This window comes from Lissotriton helveticus, chromosome 8 (genome assembly GCF_964261635.1).
Source record: "Lissotriton helveticus chromosome 8, aLisHel1.1, whole genome shotgun sequence".
Classification (NCBI taxonomy): domain Eukaryota; kingdom Metazoa; phylum Chordata; class Amphibia; order Caudata; family Salamandridae; genus Lissotriton; species Lissotriton helveticus.
The window spans coordinates 737,992,486-738,011,429 of NC_136069.1; the positions used below are offsets into that span (position 1 = coordinate 737,992,486).

Consider the following 18,944-nt stretch of genomic DNA (forward strand, 5'->3'; position numbering starts at 1 on the left):
GAAAGGGGGCATGGCCACCAACCACCTCAGCATTCCTGCTGTGTGGGACTTACTGGAGGTAACAGGAGGTCTTTTTGGCCCCTAAGGATGCTCAGCAGCCAAGGGGACTTCATCCCCCAACCAGAAAAGCACCAGGAGGTGCGATTGCAGAGTGGTGCAGAAAGGGGGCGAGGCCTCTGATGTCGTGTATATAGCATTTCTTTTGATTATAAAGGAAGGGGGCCATATGGCCCTCCCTTCCCTGGGCCATATTTGGCCCTGGGGACTGCATCCCCCAGGGCCAGAAATTTTTAGAATGGAGAGGGGAGCTGTGTGGACCACCATTCCCATGCTGATTACGGCCCGAGGACCCCATTCCACAGGGCACTGCATTTCTTCTTTTTTTTTTAAAGTGTTCTCTCCCCCGGTGCCTGCCCTTTATTTTTTTAAATGTTTTTTTCTAAAACAAGGGAGGGGGCCAGGCAGCCCCCCTACTGGACCGGGGACTAACAACAATACTAGGTGCCCTGGTTCCACCCAGGGCACTCAGTCATTTTTGTTGCGGACCACAGGGGTAAGCCTAAAAGCCCCTCCAATCCCTGCCAGCTCACTGCATCCGGCAGGAGTCGGCAATGCTTTTGGACAGAAGGAGTTGCTGAACATGCAGCTTCCTCTGTCCAAATGCAATTGAGCTATGCTGCGTGGAAGCGAGAGCATTTTACATGCTCTTGCTTGCTCAAAGCGGAGCAGAATTTGCTATCACTTGGCGGACACACCTTTGGAGATTGCAGGAGCTATCCCTGGGAAGAGGCAGTCCCAAGGGCCATCTATGGTTCCATGAGGAAGGTGCATGGCCACCCTCCAATGGTAACATACCGTTACGGTGCCCGCCATCGTAAAAGACCCCCTAGTGTGAAGTATCTCATGGGATTAAGGTTCTTTCTTGTTGTTGTTCCACTGTGTGCATGGTCCTGGTGAGTGTTGTCTATGTTAGGAATTGGCCAGCTGGGATAGCTTTTTCTTCTCTCTAAGTTGTTCCAATGTGTAAGTACCGTGGTGTTATAGGAGTGGCCTAATGTTTTAGCAATAGTAGTGGGCCAGATTTCGAGTTTAGACATATAGGGCCATATTTAACAAATGGTAATGCAGCACGTCACCCTGCTGTGCTGCATCACAGGGAAAGGGAAGGAATGTGCCGTGTTTTATCACAGTTTGGAGCCTTCTGCTTTTTGTCAGCGTTGGCACAAAATTGGCTGCCTAACGCCAATGCAGGCACTTTTGCACCATGGTGTAAGGGTGTCTGCGTTGCATGCAGTATTGCTTTTGTGCAGGAAGGGGTACCTGTGCAGGAAGAAATTAATCCCCTGAGGCATGTTACTCTATCTATGTGTGCTGAAGAATGCAGCACACATAGAAAGAGGAAGCAACGTGGAGAAATAAAGGATATTTCTCCTTGTTATGCCTCCCCTGGGACGGCATAATATTTTAGCGTATTCCCAAGTCTACTAGTAATGGTGAATCTGGCAATGCATGAAAATCCATAGTTGTTGAGTGGGAACACCCTCACAACACCCATGGAATGCCTCCCTTGGACAGAAAAAAGTAAAACACGATTTGTGCTGCATGCGTTACTCCTGATTTATCAAGCCACTCATGGGCAAGCAAAATTTGGCCTTATAAATTTCCTTTTTTATTGCATCGGGAATACACCATGTTGTGTGGTGCAAATGCAATGCAACCCCTTGATAAAGAGGGCCCTTAGACACTTCAAGTCAAAGCACAATAGTGAGTACTTAAGGTGCCAGCAGGAGAGACTAACTGCTGAAGTAGAGGGTGGCAAGCTTCTTCTAAGAGTTCCTCTGGAGGTGCTGAAGCATGGGAGAGAAGGAAAATAATCTGCAATTCTAATTCTTTACACTACACAACATGGAGTAGAAGATCAATGTGTGGTTCTAAGAGCAAAAGCAATGTATGGTTCAGGGAGCAAAACCAAAACATTGGAAAAGAAAATCTGTAGGAAGATTATAAAAAATACCTTCCGTGAAAAAGCGGTATAAGTGGCTGTTTGCCACAATAATAGTAAAAATAGGACAAATACTGTTAGAAAGGGTGGTCTCTAGTTGGCAGAGGTGCGTACCACTGTCCAAATAGGGACCCTTGCTTCTTGTCAGGGTAAGGAGGAACCACTCTTTAGATAACCCCTGCTCACCCCCTAGGTAGCTTGGCACAAAGAGCCAGGCTTATCAATGGCAATGTGCTAAGTATTTGTACCAACACTCACAGTAACACAGTGAAAACATCACAAATTGACTCCACAACAGTTTAGAAAAATAAAGGTATTTAATCTAAACTACACAAGACCAAAACGACAAAAATACAACATACACAGTTCAAGACTATGGTTTCCAAAGAGTTCTAAGGTTGGGTTAAAATAATCCACAGTTGCGTCAAGTTTTTGCCACAGTACATTTAGATGTGACAAAAGTTACAAGTGAAAGCTGTAGCGTTGAAAAGCAAGCAATGCGTCACTCATGAGACCGCAGGGTGGCGATGCTACAACCCCCCTGGACGCAGCAGGTGTGTTGCGGTGACTCCGGTCTGTATGGGAAGGGATGCGATACCTTGTGTGGATTCCGGTGCACAGGTTTTGGTGGAAGCGGCTCGCAAAAGGTAGGATGCGACGATCTTTGGGGCGGCGACGATCTCCGGTGCAGTGTCGAAGCGCGGCTCAGCGGCGATCTTCTCTCGCAGCCCCTCGATGCGATGGCTCTGCGACAACTCTCGCAACTATGTGATGCGGTCCGCAAGCAAGCGGTTCGACGATCTTACCCAGTGACGACAGGCTCTACGACGATACTCGCAGCGATTGTAATCTTCCCTCACTGGACTGGTGCATCCGCAAACGAAGGATGCGACGACTCTGGTAGCGGCAACAGGCGCTGCGACGATCTCGGCCTTCGTAGCGGCGGGAATTTCCTTGCAATGACGGGGATGCGCTCCCCAAGCGAGCGATGCATCATAACTTGCAGACAGTCTTTAAAATCTTGGTTTCCAGCTTCCCAACACAGGTACAACTTCCCGAGGCACCACAACTGGCCCAAGCACTCTAGGAAGGACAGAACTCTCTCAGCAGAGTTCAGGGAGGCTGGGAGTGAAGTCCTTTTGTTCCTGAGACTTAACAGGGAGCCAGCACTTCATCAGGCCCTTGGAGATTCCTTCAAGCAAGGGGACACAGCACAAAGTCCTTCCCCTCTCCTTGGCAGCAAAACAACTGCAGGTCAGTCCAGCAAAGCAACAGCAGGACAGTCTTCCTTCTTCAGTCTTCCAGCTTTCTCCTTGGCAGAGGTTCTTTCTTGATTCGTAGGATGATCTAATTTTCAGTAGTCTGGGGTCCTGTTCTTATACCCCTAAAATCTTTGTTCCCTTTGTGCAGGAGGGCTCTGAGCACGGTCTGTACCAGTTCTGGATGTTCCTTGAGCACTTTGCTTTCCTGGCCTCTCCTTTCTTTTCAGAGAGATGGGCAGGGTCGTCAGCCGCCCAGCAGGAGGTGGAGCCAGCATTGCGGAAGGCAGGCACAGCCCTATTCAGGCCCAGGTGCAACCCCCTCCCACCACTCTATATGCAGATGGAGCTATTCAGCCCAGGGATGGCCCACTCAGCCTCTGGGAGCCACCCAGCCCCTGCCACTCACAAACCAGACAGGCAATTCACAAACAGGCCAAGGCACACAGAAAGGTCAGACAAGAGAACAGCAACTTTCTAAAAGTGCTGTTCTCAAACACAGGATTTAAAAAACACATTTCCTAAAAGATGTGTTATTAAATTCTGAGTTCAGGGTTACTAGACTTTTATTTCCTATCTTGCTCCTATGGGAAGATATGCAGGTAGCCACTCTAGCCGGCATTCCACATGATAGCCTATGGGCAAGATAGCCTAACCACAGTGAAAAACGAAAATGGTTGTAATTCACTACCAGAGCATGTCACCTGCACTAGTACATGCTCTACCTTTCACATACACTGCACCCTGCTCAGGGGGGTACCTTGGGCCTTCCATAGGGATGACCAATGTGTACAGGAAGGAAAGGGTTAGGCCTGGTCAGTGGGACACTGACCAGGAGGACATGGCAGTTCACAGACTGCACACAGGCACTGTGGTGGCAGGCCTGAGACACCATTTTAGTGCTACTCATGTGGGTGGCACAATCAGTGCTGCAGGCCCACTAGTAGCATTTGTATCACCAGCCCTGGCACACTCAGTGCACTTTACTAAGGACATTTTGGTGAGACAAATATGCCAATCATGGATAACCAATTACAATCACAATTTACAAAGGGAGCACTTGCACTTTGACACTGTTCAGCAGTGGCAAAGTGCCCAAAGCATCTAAACCAGCAAAAACAAAATCCAGCACAGCGTCAAAAATACAGGAGGTAGGGGCAAAAAGACAGGGCAAACCACGCCAAAGCTGCCAGGTCTAACAAATACCAAAAAATACAAAACAAAAATAAAACACTGAAAGAAATGTGGAGGCTGTGCAGAGTGGGGGTTGACCACCTGAGATTAAATGGCCACATGGTTTTGTTTCCAACCTCTTATATACTTGGCCAAAGGCACAATGCAGCAGAGGCTGCCCCCTTGCTCTGGTACAGGCACAGAGCATGGCCAAACATGATCTGTTTGTAAAGTAAAGAGATTATTGAAGGTGTTCATATTACAGGTAAAAATGGTCAATGATAGAAATTAAAATATTTAGTTTTAGTACAACTTTCATGAGTAGGTTGGTAAAAAATTATGAACAATATTCAGGATCAGTGAAATATGTGATACTGTGGCTCTGGCGTTCACTACATTATTATAGACTTACAACACTTGCCACCTAATTTGCCACATAATAGATTTCAACAAGAAATGTCTATAGCTGAAATGGGTCAGCATAATACTACCTCGTAATGTATTGCAAACTGCCATAGAATTTGCCTTTGTTTGTCAAATAATTTAGATAATAATTATGTGTAAGTTATTCACCCGTAGTCTATAAAGCAAAACCCCTGAATTACACCAAACTGAGCATGAAACCATAACTTAGACAGAGGTGTGCTTTTGGTTTGGCGTAGTCAGTTTACACGTTTTTTCAAAAACGTACATTAAGATGTATTGTGATTTAACGGGAAAAAATAGTTTGTTTACAATGAAAGCTAAATAATCAAAAATGTCTGTACCAGTGCCGCAAATCAATTCTGATCAGTGAGGTTGCTTTATACCATTGGCATATATTAATCTTTATTTCTCTCGATATCACCGCAGCTCAACACCATAGTTTGACATACCACTTCCTATTTTGTTTATCATAACGTAGCAATAAATGCTGTGCATTTCCTTTGCTAATTTATTTTCATTCTCTCATTTTAGTACTTTACAAGAATACAGACCTTTCTTCCATGTACCTGACAAAGTCCACCCAAAGGTCCCTGCATCCCATGATGATGTACTACTCTGATACGATGTACAAGTATTGGAACTATTTGGCAGATGGAGTGAGGTAAAGAAAAAAATGCTTGGCCCTATTGTGTTTGCCACGTCCATCATGCACAGCTCGCTAACTCTGCACTTGTAACAATGCATTTCCTTGCAAAAGGTTTCCATACATGAGACGGATTATAGTGGGTTATTCTCCTACCCCAAAATCTTTCACTGAGGATACTTGACATTATCAGGAACTTGAGAAAAGCATGGAACTTCACTGCAGGGATTTTTATTTTTCCTAACTGGTTAAACATGCCTTTAAAAAAAGACTAGACAGAAAACCAATGCGATAGGTGGAGTTCACTTCACTTTCACATGGTACAAATGCTTAAACCTGCATATTGTTTTACCCTGCTTCGAATAGATTTGTCACAGAATTAAGGGCCCGATTTATATCTTGGTGGTAAGCATACTCCATCACAATGGCAAAGGAGTACACTTATCACCAAGATAATGGTTCGCCCGTTTGATGTAGATGCGGGGCGACTATAGGTTTAATCACGGTGGAGACTACTCCATCTATGCAGTGATTAAAGCCCTCCGACTGCCCTGTGGAGTAAAGGCCACTGCAGAAAAACATATAATTCTGCCCATCTGATTTAGAAAGGCAGTATTAGAGGTCAGTTTTCACTCCCTTTCCACGCAAAGAAAAACCTGGTGTTAAGGTATAGTGAAAAGTGCATAATGATCCCCTCGCCATGGGAGAGGACTTGCAAGGTGAGTGAAGCATTGTATTTTTTATAAAAAAGAAAAATCCAGTTTCTGTATTATTTCTTTTTAAATACAAAAATAAAACTGTTTGTACCCTGCTCGGTCTTATTGATGGAGTCCTGTACCAAACCGCAAAATACATTGACAGGAACCACCATGACTGTGGTTCCTGGCAATGCTTTATAAATGATTGCCAGTTTGGAGAAATTTACTCCTTCGGCGTGCTGGAACAATGGGCTCTCTGGCAAGAAATAAATCTGGCCCTAAATCTCCAAAAATAGTTTGATCCCTTTCTAGTGTTGTTCTACTTTTTGTATCAAGGGCAGTGGCGGCTCCTCTATAGGAGCGTTTGGGCGCCGCCCCCCTGCTTTCTCGCAGTGCGAGAAGGCAGAAACATAAATGGTAATAACTACTATTTGTTTCTGCCTTCTCGTACTGCGAGACAGCAGAAATGTCTGGTTGGGGGTGGGCGGTCCTGCTCGAGGGCAGGGGGGATGGCTTGCCCACTGTTGTTCATACGGACTGTTTGGCCAGCCTGAGGCCGCCCAAACAGTCAGTATGAACAACAGTGGACAAGCCACTCCCCCCTGCCCTCGAGCAACATCGCCCACTCTCCCTGTTCTCTATACACAGAGAAAATGACCCAGGTGGGGCGCGCTCTCACCAATGAAAACGCTGGGGTGGAGGGGAGGGAGGCTGCATGCAGCCTTCCTGATGACGAGCACAGTCACTGCAGGAATTCAAAATGCAGGACGGCGGGAGTCTGGAGTCTCGGAACAACCAAAAGCGTGACAGTAAGTTTAACTTTTATTTTATATATTTTTTTTCCCTTGAACCCCTCCGGCCTCCCCCCATCCCCTCCGCGGCACGACGACCCCATTTCCACCCCACCCGCCCGTAATGCCGGCCGCGTCTGGTGAAACCCACCTAACGAAGTGGAGGAGAATTATTTCCCTGGTAATAGCTGAAAATGTGAACTTGGCAGCTTTATAGATTGCTTTGTGTCAAAAACGCTGGAAGCTTTAAAAATCTTTGTGCAAAGGTTGCATTCTGGGGACACCCGCCGAGCCTCTATTTATAGTGACATCCACTAATTTCTGCTCCAGCCCGTGGTATTGGCAGGGGGAAACTTACCATTCAGTCCATAACCTGCCAGGCACTGCACCCCAGAGCGGTGAACAAGACAGAGACAGGGGAGAGGAATCTCAAGGCCACTAAAAATGTTAAGAAAGGGAGCTGTACTTAAATTATTAGGCGAGATCTCGCACTCGTTTATAAATAGCAGAGCACACCCTGCCGTCAGGACGGCCCCAGTACCACACTTTCCTGTTTGTTTGTGCCATTGTGTGAATTTCTGTACGTTTCCAAAAACCGCTTACACTTCGTTGAATCTAAGGGATGAGTGAGATTGCAAATGTGCACAAAGCGAATTTTGAGTAAATTTTGCAAGCAGCACCACACTTGACTTGCCTTTAAGCGAACTTTGAGTGAATTTTGCAAGCAGCGTCCCTCTTAATTTGCCTTTAAGCCAGTTATTGTAAATATTGTAAATAAACGAGGTTGCCTGCGCAGGAGGAACCCGGAGAGGTGTTCCTGCATCGAGTGCTCTAATTGTAATTGGTGCAAAACGTGAGGTAGTCAGGTAGACAAAAGTTCTGGCTATTTCCACGTGCTCGATGTCTGTTTACGTTTAACAGAGAAGTGCATTATTTTCCTTGTGAAAGCGCTGAAATGCATAAATTGGTAGATAATGATGGCATTGTTTGCATTTCTCCACACGCGCTCTGGATCGGGTTTTGTGCGCATGCTGTGTAGCGACAGAGTCCCAGGTGGCGGTGTCTGGAGGTGGCCTATCATTTTTTTGCAGCGTACCCCCGCTCATAAATTTTAGCGCTGCTGGAGATGCGTTGTGATACAGCTGAAGGTAAAGAGTAATTAAAGGGTTTCTTGTACGTTTGGCACCCCACATTTCTCGAGGGGTTGCTGTCTTTTGACTTGAGGACGGTGTTGAGTGGACCGAGGAGTGAAGTAAGAATCTGAAGCCAGGCTGCTAGGTAAGGAACGGCTCGGCGGTGATCGAAAAGTAATGAAAGTGTTCACCTAATTACGACGTGAAAAGTTCAGAGGTACTTTTGCTCATTGTGACAGGGTCTGCTGCACTCTCCATCAAACACTACTGCATCTCGCTACACACAGTTCCACTTCATGCTGCTGTGCTACACACTTCTCCACTACACACTACTCTTCCCCTGGCCTGACCCTTTCCTCCCCTGAAGCACCCCACTATAGACTGCACCATAGATGGCACCTTTCATGTACTGCTTCACTGTTCACAGCTTTACTGCTCCCTCCATTGCGCTGCAGTGCACACCTTTCCACTGCGCAGTGAGTGACTCGTGGCATGCTACCTACTCTGCTGTACAGCAGACCATTTAATTAAGTCGCCAGGGGGATGCAGGGCTACCATTTGCACACTGCCCTATTCCCCACAGCTGCATTTGGACGATGGAGCACTGGACCCTACATCCACAGCAGCTGATGGCCTGGGCAAGGAGGGTAGTTGAAGGGGTGTGGGGTCATTTTGGTAGAGTCATCACCAGTGTTCTTGGGTCTAGTGATATCACCGTAGTGCTGTTGAGAGCTGACCACATCTGTGCCAGTGGTATCCACAGTGATGATTTAGGTTTGTCATCTCAAATGATGTCAGTGCTGGTGTTTGTGAGTGACATTGGTGGCCTCTGCACTGATGGTGTCCACGGTGGTACAAGGGCTGGTGTTATCAGTGGGTGGTTGTCCATCGTTATCTGAGTGCTGCTTGTGCCCCTTGGGAGTTTGGGGGATTCACAGGTTATGTCAGGGCTAGGACTGTGCACAGTTGTTCTATAGGTGGGTGTCTGATGGTGGTCTCTGCTCTAATGTTGTCCACTGTGTACAAGGGCTGATGGTATCAGCAGACAGCGACTGGTTGTACCCAGTGACCTAAGTGCTACTTGTGCCCAGTGCGGCCTTGAGAGCTGGGGAATTCCCAGGTAATGTCAGGGCTGGTGGTGTCCACAGCAGTTCTTTCGGTTGCAGTCCCCAGTGGTCTGTGCATTGATTGTGTTTAAGGTGGTGCCTCTACAGGACATCCCCTGTGATCCTAATTCCAGTGCTACTTTTTCCTACAGTGGTGCAATGTGTCTGTGCACATAATGACATTGACTGGTGAGTGAAGTCACACTTTAGTATGTGAAAGCAATGACTAGCATTGATGCAGGCTGTTGCTTATTAAAAATAACATCGGTACAAAAAAGGGTGGTGATGGACGGAGCATCTGAATCAATCAAACACTCACACCCAGTCAAAAGATCTGGGTTTAATCCATCACCGTTCTTTAGCCCACTCTGCCACCCCAGTTAAGACATGGCTATATGCAAATCAGTCTGACCCTGTGCCTCATGGGAACAGTCCAGCCCGAACTGCCAAGCAATGTCTTCCCTGGACCGGAAACAAGCTTCCGAAGACCGGTTTCTGGCATTCCAGCCGTCTTCAGCCCGGCTTGCTTGCATCCAGTGGCAAACTGAGCAAGGGACTCTCGTCTGAGCATACCCTGCCACATTTATGGCGGCCAAAAGCGGTACAAAAAATAACATAGTGTATGCCAAATTTATTTGAGAGTATATCCTAGAGAAAGGTGATGTCAATCTTTAGATATTCTAAATGAGCAGCTACCTACATCATTATCATATGGATTCTCTTTATTGCTGTCATAACAACACTTTCACAACATCCTTATTAACATTCTTGCTTTCTCAAATTTGCTTGAAAATGCTCCATTTGCCCACTCTTTTTTCAAAATGTTCTCGGGGGAGAATCCCCCGAACCTCCTAATGACAGTAGAGCTCGGCAACTAAGCTCGCTCACCACACGTCACTCATGACAACCCTTTACACCTCACCACTTTCAAATCTCACCAGCCGCCACTGGAAAATGTACAGGTTTTGTCTACATTTTTCCATCCATCCCTTACCTGCTGAGCCTCATTTTGAGAAGGATGTGCACTGTTATCTCGGGTGCACAGCGCTCTGCCACACTGGAGTACAGTCATGCATTATAGCAGCGCTCAGCTTGACAGCTGAGGAGGTGCTATAAATGGTGATTTTACATTTCAGTGCGGTGATAAAGACAACTGCACTGAAATGCGTTAGACTAACGCCTGATGCGTGGTTCTTGGCAGGGCTGCTGCCAGTTACATATTTGTTCAATAAAGCGCTTTGAATCCTGGAATCAGGCTTTGCCGTACTGGTGGATCGGTTGGTTGCTCCGTGCCCATTGTTTTAAGAGGCCGCCCTGTAGGGCCGGGGGGCCCTGGAATCGGAAGATGTTTGGTGAAGATATATATATATATATATATATATATATATTTATATATATATATATATATATATATTACCTACTGGCGATAGCCAGTAGGTATATATAATTAGGATTGTTTTCCATAGGGAAATCGCAACATTCTATTGGGAATAACTTTGGCGCCGGTTGAGGAATCTTCCTGAAATTTTACTTAACTTTGCCTCGCGGCGCTCTGCTCCTTCCCTGAAAGTTTGGGGGAGATTCGTCAAGCGGGGGTCGAGATAAAAGGGGGGTCCCAAAACGTGTTTTCCCCATGTTAATTTCCATAGGGCAGTTGGACTCACTTTTAGCCCGAACGGCTGAATGGTTTTCCACCAAACTTGGCAAAATTGTAGGGACTGGTAGCCCGATGTGCCTTTGCTATGTCTCAAGATATGTGCTCCAGTGGTTTTTACGAAAATTAACTTTGAAAAAATATATATTGGGCTACATTGGGCTATATATATGTTAGAGCCGTAATGTAGCCCAATGTAGCCCAATGTAGACCAATGTAGCCCAAAGATGGCCACCAGAGACAAAAAAAACAAATGTAGCCCAAATATCAGCCAGATGTAGCCCAACTATAGCCCAATGACAGAATGTCCCAGAGTGTTCTAAAGAACAACTAGAGCGCTAACAGTCTTACTTATGACAAAAGTATGGCACACCTGAAGTCATCTTGATTGGAATAAAGTGTTAACACTTAAAACATTTAATTTGCAAAGGAACAAAATGAGGGGGTTAATTTTGCCATAGAAATTATGATTAGTGCTGAAGAAAGAAAAATTAGGGCACATTTTGAGTGACTTCTCAAATCCTCTTATATTTCATTAAAAAAATTCTGATATGCAGTCTCCCAAGATGGCCACCAGAGACAAAAGAGCCCAAATGTAGCCCAAATATCAGCCAGATGTAGCCCAACTATAGCCCAAAGACAGAATGCCCCAGAGTGTTCTAAAGAACAACTAGAACGCTAACAGTCTTACTTATGACAAAAGTATGGCACACCTGAAGTCATCTTGATTGGAATAAAGTGGTAACACTTAATACATTTAATTTGAAAAGGAACAAAATGAGGGGTTTCATTATGCCATAGAAATTTTATTACCTACTGGCGATAGCCAGTAGGTATATATAGTTAGGATTGTTTTCCATAGGGAAATCGCAACATTCTATTGGGAATAACTTTGCCCCCATGTGCAAGTAAGTCAGTATTTTAAATTGTGCGTCCATGAGGAAGGGGCGTGGTTGCCCCGAAACGCGTCGGACTTCAAGTAAACTAGCTTGGTGTTGTGCTGCAAGGTGTGTCCTGGGGCTAACAAACAGCCTGGCAAGCTGGGGAATGCTGCGGAGAGCCTTCCGAAAAGCGCATGAGCGCATTTGGTGAAGACTGTAATTTGCAGCCAGCTCTGGTCGTGAAAGTGCTCCACTCTACAACGACGCACAATCTTTGCGTGCTGAGATGGCTGGAGGGAGACGACGAGCGTCTAACTTATCAGCGCGGATTCCCAAGGATAAATGCACGCATGCAGATGCAATCCCCTACTACAGGATTTAAAATACTGACTTACTTGCACATGGGGGCACCCAACCTACTGAAGGAAAATAATGGACTTTGCTCATAAACTACATGTCCCAGGATGCCTGGTGAAGGCTTGATCACGACCACGCCCACTGAGGGAGGTGATGTTTCAAAATAAAAACGCATTTTGAAACATGAGCAAGGTCTCTATGAGTGCTCCTTTGTGCGTCCATGAGGAAGGGGCGTGGTTGCCCCGAAACGCGTCGGACTTCAAGTAAACTAGCTTGGTGTTGTGCTGCAAGGTGTGTCCTGGGGCTAACAAACAGCCTGGCAAGCTGGGGAATGCTGCGGAGAGCCTTCCGAAAAGCGCATGAGCGCATTTGGTGAAGACTGTAATTTGCGGCCAGCTCTGGTCGTGGAAGTGCTCCACTCTACAACGGCGCACAATCTTTGAGTGCTGAGATGGCTGGAGGGAGACGACTAGCGTCTAACTTATCAGCGCGGATTCCCAAGGATAAATGCACGCATGCAGATGCAATCCCCTACTACAGGATTTAAAATACTGACTTACTTGCACATGGGGGCACCCAACCTACTGAAGGAAAATAATGGACTTTGCTCATAGACTACATGTCCCAGGATGCCTGGTGACGGCTTGATCACGACCACGCCCCACTGAGGGAGGTGATGTTTCAAAATAAAAACGCATTTTGAAACAAGAGCAAGGTCTCTATGAGTGCTCCTTTGTGCGTCCATGAGGAAGGGGCGTGGTTGCCCCGAAACGCGTCGGACTTCAAGTAAACTAGCTTGGTGTTGTGCTGCAAGGTGTGTCCTGGGGCTAACAAACAGCCTGGCAAGCTGGGGAATGCTGCGGAGAGCCTTCCGAAAAGCGCATGAGCGCATTTGGTGAAGACTGTAATTTGCGGCCAGCTCTGGTCGTGGAAGTGCTCCACTCTACAACGGCGCACAATCTTTGCGTGCTGAGATGGCTGGAGGGAGACGACGAGCGTCTAACTTATCAGCGCGGATTCCCAAGGATAAATGCATGCATGCAGATGCAATCCCCTACTACAGGATTTAAAATACTGACTTACTTGCACATGGGGGCACCCAACCTACTGAAGGAAAATAATGGACTTTGCTCATAGACTACATGTCCTAGGATGCCTGGTGACGGCTTGATCACAACCACGCCCACTGAGGGAGGTGATGTTTCAAAATAAAAACACATTTTGAAACATGAGCAAGGTCTCTATGAGTGCTCCTTTGTGCGTCCATGAGGAAGGGGCGTGGTTGCCCCGAAATGCGTCGGACTTCAAGTAAACTAGCTTGGTGTTGTGCTGCAAGGTGTGTCCTGGGGCTAACAAACAGCCTGGCAAGCTGGGGAATGCTGCGGAGAGCCTTCCGAAAAGCGCATGAGCGCATTTGGTGAAGACTGTAATTTGCAGCCAGCTCTGGTCGTGGAAGTGCTCCACTCTACAACGGCGCACAATCTTTGCGTGCTGAGATGGCTGGAGGGAGACGACGAGCGTCTAACTTATCAGCGCGGATTCCCAAGGATAAATGCACGCATGCAGATGCAATCCCCTACTACAGGATTTAAAATACTGACTTACTTGCACATGGGGGCACCCAACCTACTGAAGGAAAATAATGGACTTTGCTCATAGACTACATGTCCCAGGATGCCTGGTGACGGCTTGATCACGACCACGCCCACTGAGGGAGGTGATGTTTCAAAATAAAAACGCATTTTGAAACATGAGCAAGGTCTCTATGAGTGCTCCTTTGTGCGTCCATGAGGAAGGGGCGTGGTTGCCCCGAAACGCGTCGGACTTCAAGTAAACTAGCTTGGTGTTGTGCTGCAAGGTGTGTCCTGGGGCTAACAAACAGCCTGGCAAGCTGGGGAATGCTGCGGAGAGCCTTCCGAAAAGCGCATGAGCGCATTTGGTGAAGACTGTAATTTGCGGCCAGCTCTGGTCGTGGAAGTGCTCCACTCTACAACGGCGCACAATCTTTGCGTGCTGAGATGGCTGGAGGGAGACGACGAGCGTCTAACTTATCAGTGCGGATTCCCAAGGATAAATGCACGCATGCAGATGCAATCCCCTACTACAGGATTTAAAATACTGACTTACTTGCAAATGGGGGCACCCAACCTACTGAAGGAAAATAATGGACTTTGCTCATAAACTACATGTCCCAGGATGCCTGGTGACGGCTTGATCACGACCACGCCCACTGAGGGAGGTGATGTTTCAAAATAAAAACGCATTTTGAAACACGAGCAAGGTCTCTATGAGTGCTCCTTTGTGCGTCCATGAGGAAGGGGCGTGGTTGCCCCAAAACGCGTCGGACTTCAAGTAAACTAGCTTGGTGTTGTGCTGCAAGGTGTGTCCTGGGGCTAACAAACAGCCTGGCAAGCTGGGGAATGCTGCGGAGAGCCTTCCGAAAAGCGCATGAGCGCATTTGGTGAAGACTGTAATTTGCGGCCAGCTCTGGTCGTGGAAGTGCTCCACTCTACAACGGCGCACAATCTTTGCGTGCTGAGATGGCTGGAGGGAGACGACGAGCGTCTAACTTATCAGCGCGGATTCCCAAGGATAAATGCACGCATGCAGATGCAATCCCCTACTACAGGATTTAAAATACTGACTTACTTGCACATGGGGGCACCCAACCTACTGAAGGAAAATAATGGACTTTGCTCATAGACTACATGTCCCAGGATGCCTGGTGACGGCTTGATCACAACCACGCCCACTGAGGGAGGTGATGTTTCAAAATAAAAACACATTTTGAAACATGAGCAAGGTCTCAATGAGTGCTCCTTTGTGCGTCCATGAGGAAGGGGCGTGGTTGCCCCGAAATGCGTCGGACTTCAAGTAAACTAGCTTGGTGTTGTGCTGCAAGGTGTGTCCTGGGGCTAACAAACAGCCTGGCAAGCTGGGGAATGCTGCGGAGAGCCTTCCGAAAAGCGCATGAGCGCATTTGGTGAAGACTGTAATTTGCAGCCAGCTCTGGTCGTGGAAGTGCTCCACTCTACAACGGCGCACAATCTTTGCGTGCTGAGATGGCTGGAGGGAGACGACGAGCGTCTAACTTATCAGCGCGGATTCCCAAGGATAAATGCACGCATGCAGATGCAATCCCCTACTACAGGATTTAAAATACTGACTTACTTGCACATGGGGGCACCCAACCTACTGAAGGAAAATAATGGACTTTGCTCATAGACTACATGTCCCAGGATGCCTGGTGACGGCTTGATCACGACCACGCCCACTGAGGGAGGTGATGTTTCAAAATAAAAACGCATTTTGAAACATGAGCAAGGTCTCTATGAGTGCTCCTTTGTGCGTCCATGAGGAAGGGGCGTGGTTGCCCCGAAACGCGTCGGACTTCAAGTAAACTAGCTTGGTGTTGTGCTGCAAGGTGTGTCCTGGGGCTAATAAACAGCCTGGCAAGCTGGGGAATGCTGCGGAGAGCCTTCCGAAAAGCGCATGAGCGCATTTGGTGAAGACTGTAATTTGCGGCCAGCTCTGGTCGTGGAAGTGCTCCACTCTACAACGGCGCACAATCTTTGCGTGCTGAGATGGCTGGAGGGAGACGACGAGCGTCTAACTTATCAGTGCGGATTCCCAAGGATAAATGCACGCATGCAGATGCAATCCCCTACTACAGGATTTAAAATACTGACTTACTTGCAAATGGGGGCACCCAACCTACTGAAGGAAAATAATGGACTTTGCTCATAAACTACATGTCCCAGGATGCCTGGTGACGGCTTGATCACGACCACGCCCACTGAGGGAGGTGATGTTTCAAAATAAAAACGCATTTTGAAACACGAGCAAGGTCTCTATGAGTGCTCCTTTGTGCGTCCATGAGGAAGGGGCGTGGTTGCCCCAAAACGCGTCGGACTTCAAGTAAACTAGCTTGGTGTTGTGCTGCAAGGTGTGTCCTGGGGCTAACAAACAGCCTGGCAAGCTGGGGAATGCTGCGGAGAGCCTTCCGAAAAGCGCATGAGCGCATTTGGTGAAGACTGTAATTTGCGGCCAGCTCTGGTCGTGGAAGTGCTCCACTCTACAACGGCGCACAATCTTTGCGTGCTGAGATGGCTGGAGGGAGACGACGAGCGTCTAACTTATCAGCGCGGATTCCCAAGGATAAATGCACGCATGCAGATGCAATCCCCTACTACAGGATTTAAAATACTGACTTACTTGCACATGGGGGCACCCAACCTACTGAAGGAAAATAATGGACTTTGCTCATAGACTACATGTCCCAGGATGCCTGGTGACGGCTTGATCACGACCACGCCCACTGAGGGAGGTGATGTTTCAAAATAAAAACGCATTTTGAAACATGAGCAAGGTCTCTATGAGTGCTCCTTTGTGCGTCCATGAGGAAGGGGCGTGGTTGCCCCGAAACGCGTCGGACTTCAAGTAAACTAGCTTGGTGTTGTGCTGCAAGGTGTGTGCTGGGGCTAACAAACAGCCTGGCAAGCTGGGGAATGCTGCGGAGAGCCTTCCGAAAAGCGCATGAGCGCATTTGGTGAAGACTGTAATTTGCGGCCAGCTCTGGTCGTGGAAGTGCTCCACTCTACAACGGCGCACAATCTTTGCGTGCTGAGATGGCTGGAGGGAGACGACGAGCGTCTAACTTATCAGCGCGGATTCCCAAGGATAAATGCACGCATGCAGATGCAATCCCCTACTACAGGATTTAAAATACTGACTTACTTGCACATGGGGGCACCCAACCTACTGAAGGAAAATAATGGACTTTGCTCATAGACTACATGTCCCAGGATGCCTGGTGACGGCTTGATCACGACCACGCCCACTGAGGGAGGTGATGTTTCAAAATAAAAACGCATTTTGAAACATGAGCAAGGTCTCTATGAGTGCTCCTTTGTGCGTCCATGAGGAAGGGGCGTGGTTGCCCCGAAACGCGTCGGACTTTAAGTAAACTAGCTTGGTGTTGTGCTGCAAGGTGTGTCCTGGGGCTAATAAACAGCCTGGCAAGCTGGGGAATGCTGAGGAGAGCCTTCCGAAAAGCGCATGAGCGCATTTGGTGAAGACTGTAATTTGCGGCCAGCTCTGGTCGTGGAAGTGCTCCACTCTACAACGGCGCACAATCTTTGCGTGCTGAGATGGCTGGAGGGAGACGACGAGCGTCTAACTTATCAGCGCGGATTCCCAAGGATAAATGCACGCATGCAGATGCAATCCCCTACTACAGGATTTAAAATACTGACTTACTTGCACATGGGGGCACCCAACCTACTGAAGGAAAATAATGGACTTTGCTCATAGACTACATGTCCCAGGATGCCTGGTGACGGCTTGATCACGACCACGCCCACTGAGGGAGGTGATGTTTCAAAATAAAAACGCATTTTGAAACATGAGCAAGGTCTCTATGAGTGCTCCTTTGTGCGTCCATGAGGAAGGGGCATGGTTGCCCCGAAACGCGTCGGACTTCAAGTAAACTAGCTTGGTGTTGTGCTGCAAGGTATGTCCTGGGGCTAACAAACAGCCTGGCAAGCTGGGGAATGCTGCGGAGAGCCTTCCGAAAAGCGCATGGGCGCATTTGGTGAAGAATATATATATATATATATATATATATATATATATATATATATATATCTCAAGGTTCACAAGTGTCCACACTTCAGGACGCACTCACCATCGGCAATTTCAAAATATAGGGCAGCAGCGCACACAACACTTCATCGGTATCTTTGCATTAGCCTTACGCGTTTCAAACAACTCCTTTGTCCTTGATCACAGGCAGCGAGTGGCAGTTAAATAAGCGGCACAGAAACTTGCTGTTTAAATACCAACCATATCTTTATTGGCCTCAGGTGTGGCCTTGCAGAATAGCATCAGTGTCTTATGGGAACAGTAGTCTTTGTGAAGTGCCACAATTCACATCAGAATTCGTGCTGCCAACTCGAAAATATTAAACTCAATTCAGCCATAAGTGGGCTCCCCATGAAGTGTGAATTACGTTGCCAAATCCATCATAGCCCTGCCAATGGTCCGCTGCGGCTCGACTTTCACCGAGTCACCGACCCGCTCTCTATGTGGAGGTGCAGTCCCCACGGCTGGACTGCCGTGCTTAATCTCAAGGTTCACAAGTGTCCACACTTCAGGACGCACTCACCATCGGCAATTTCAAAATATAGGGCAGCAGCGCACACAACACTTCATCGGTATCTTTGCATCAGCCTTACGCGTTTCAAACAACTCCTTTGTCCTTGATCATAGGCAGCGAGTGGCAGTTAAATAAGCGGCACAGAAACTTGCTGTTTAAATACCAACCATATCTTTATTGGCCTCAGGTGTGGCCTCGCAGAATAGCATCAGTGTCTTATGGGAACAGTAGTCTTTGTGAAGTGCCACAATTCACATCAGAATTCGTGCTGCCAACTCGAAATATTAAACTCAATTCAGCCATAAGTGGGCTCCCCATGAAGTGTGAATTACGTTGCCAAATCCATCATAGCCCTGCCAATGGTCCGCTGCGGCTCGACTTTCACCGAGTCACCGACCCGCTCTCTATGTGGAGGTGCAGTCCCCACGGCTGGACTGCCGTGCTTAATCTCAAGGTTCACAAGTGTCCACACTTCAGGACGCACTCACCATCGGCAATTTCAAAATATAGGGCAGCAGCGCACACAACACTTCATCGGTATCTTTGCATCAGCCTTAGGCGTTTCAAACAACTCCTTTGTCCTTGATCACAGGCAGCGAGTGGCAGTTAAATAAGCGGCACAGAAACTTGCTGTTTAAATACCAACCATATCTTTATTGGCCTC

At 47.5% G+C, this 18,944-nt stretch overlaps 1 protein-coding gene across 1 annotated transcript in view; it reads left to right on the forward strand.

Moving 5' to 3' along the window:
- LOC144771761 (acetylserotonin O-methyltransferase-like) overlaps positions 1 to 18,944 on the forward strand; it is a 323,217-nt gene that overhangs the window by 101,085 nt on the left and 203,188 nt on the right. The window contains exon 3 of the mRNA XM_078656056.1: positions 5,392 to 5,521. Coding sequence (XP_078512182.1) covers positions 5,392 to 5,521 — 130 coding nt within the window. The remainder of the gene's footprint in view (positions 1 to 5,391; positions 5,522 to 18,944) is intronic.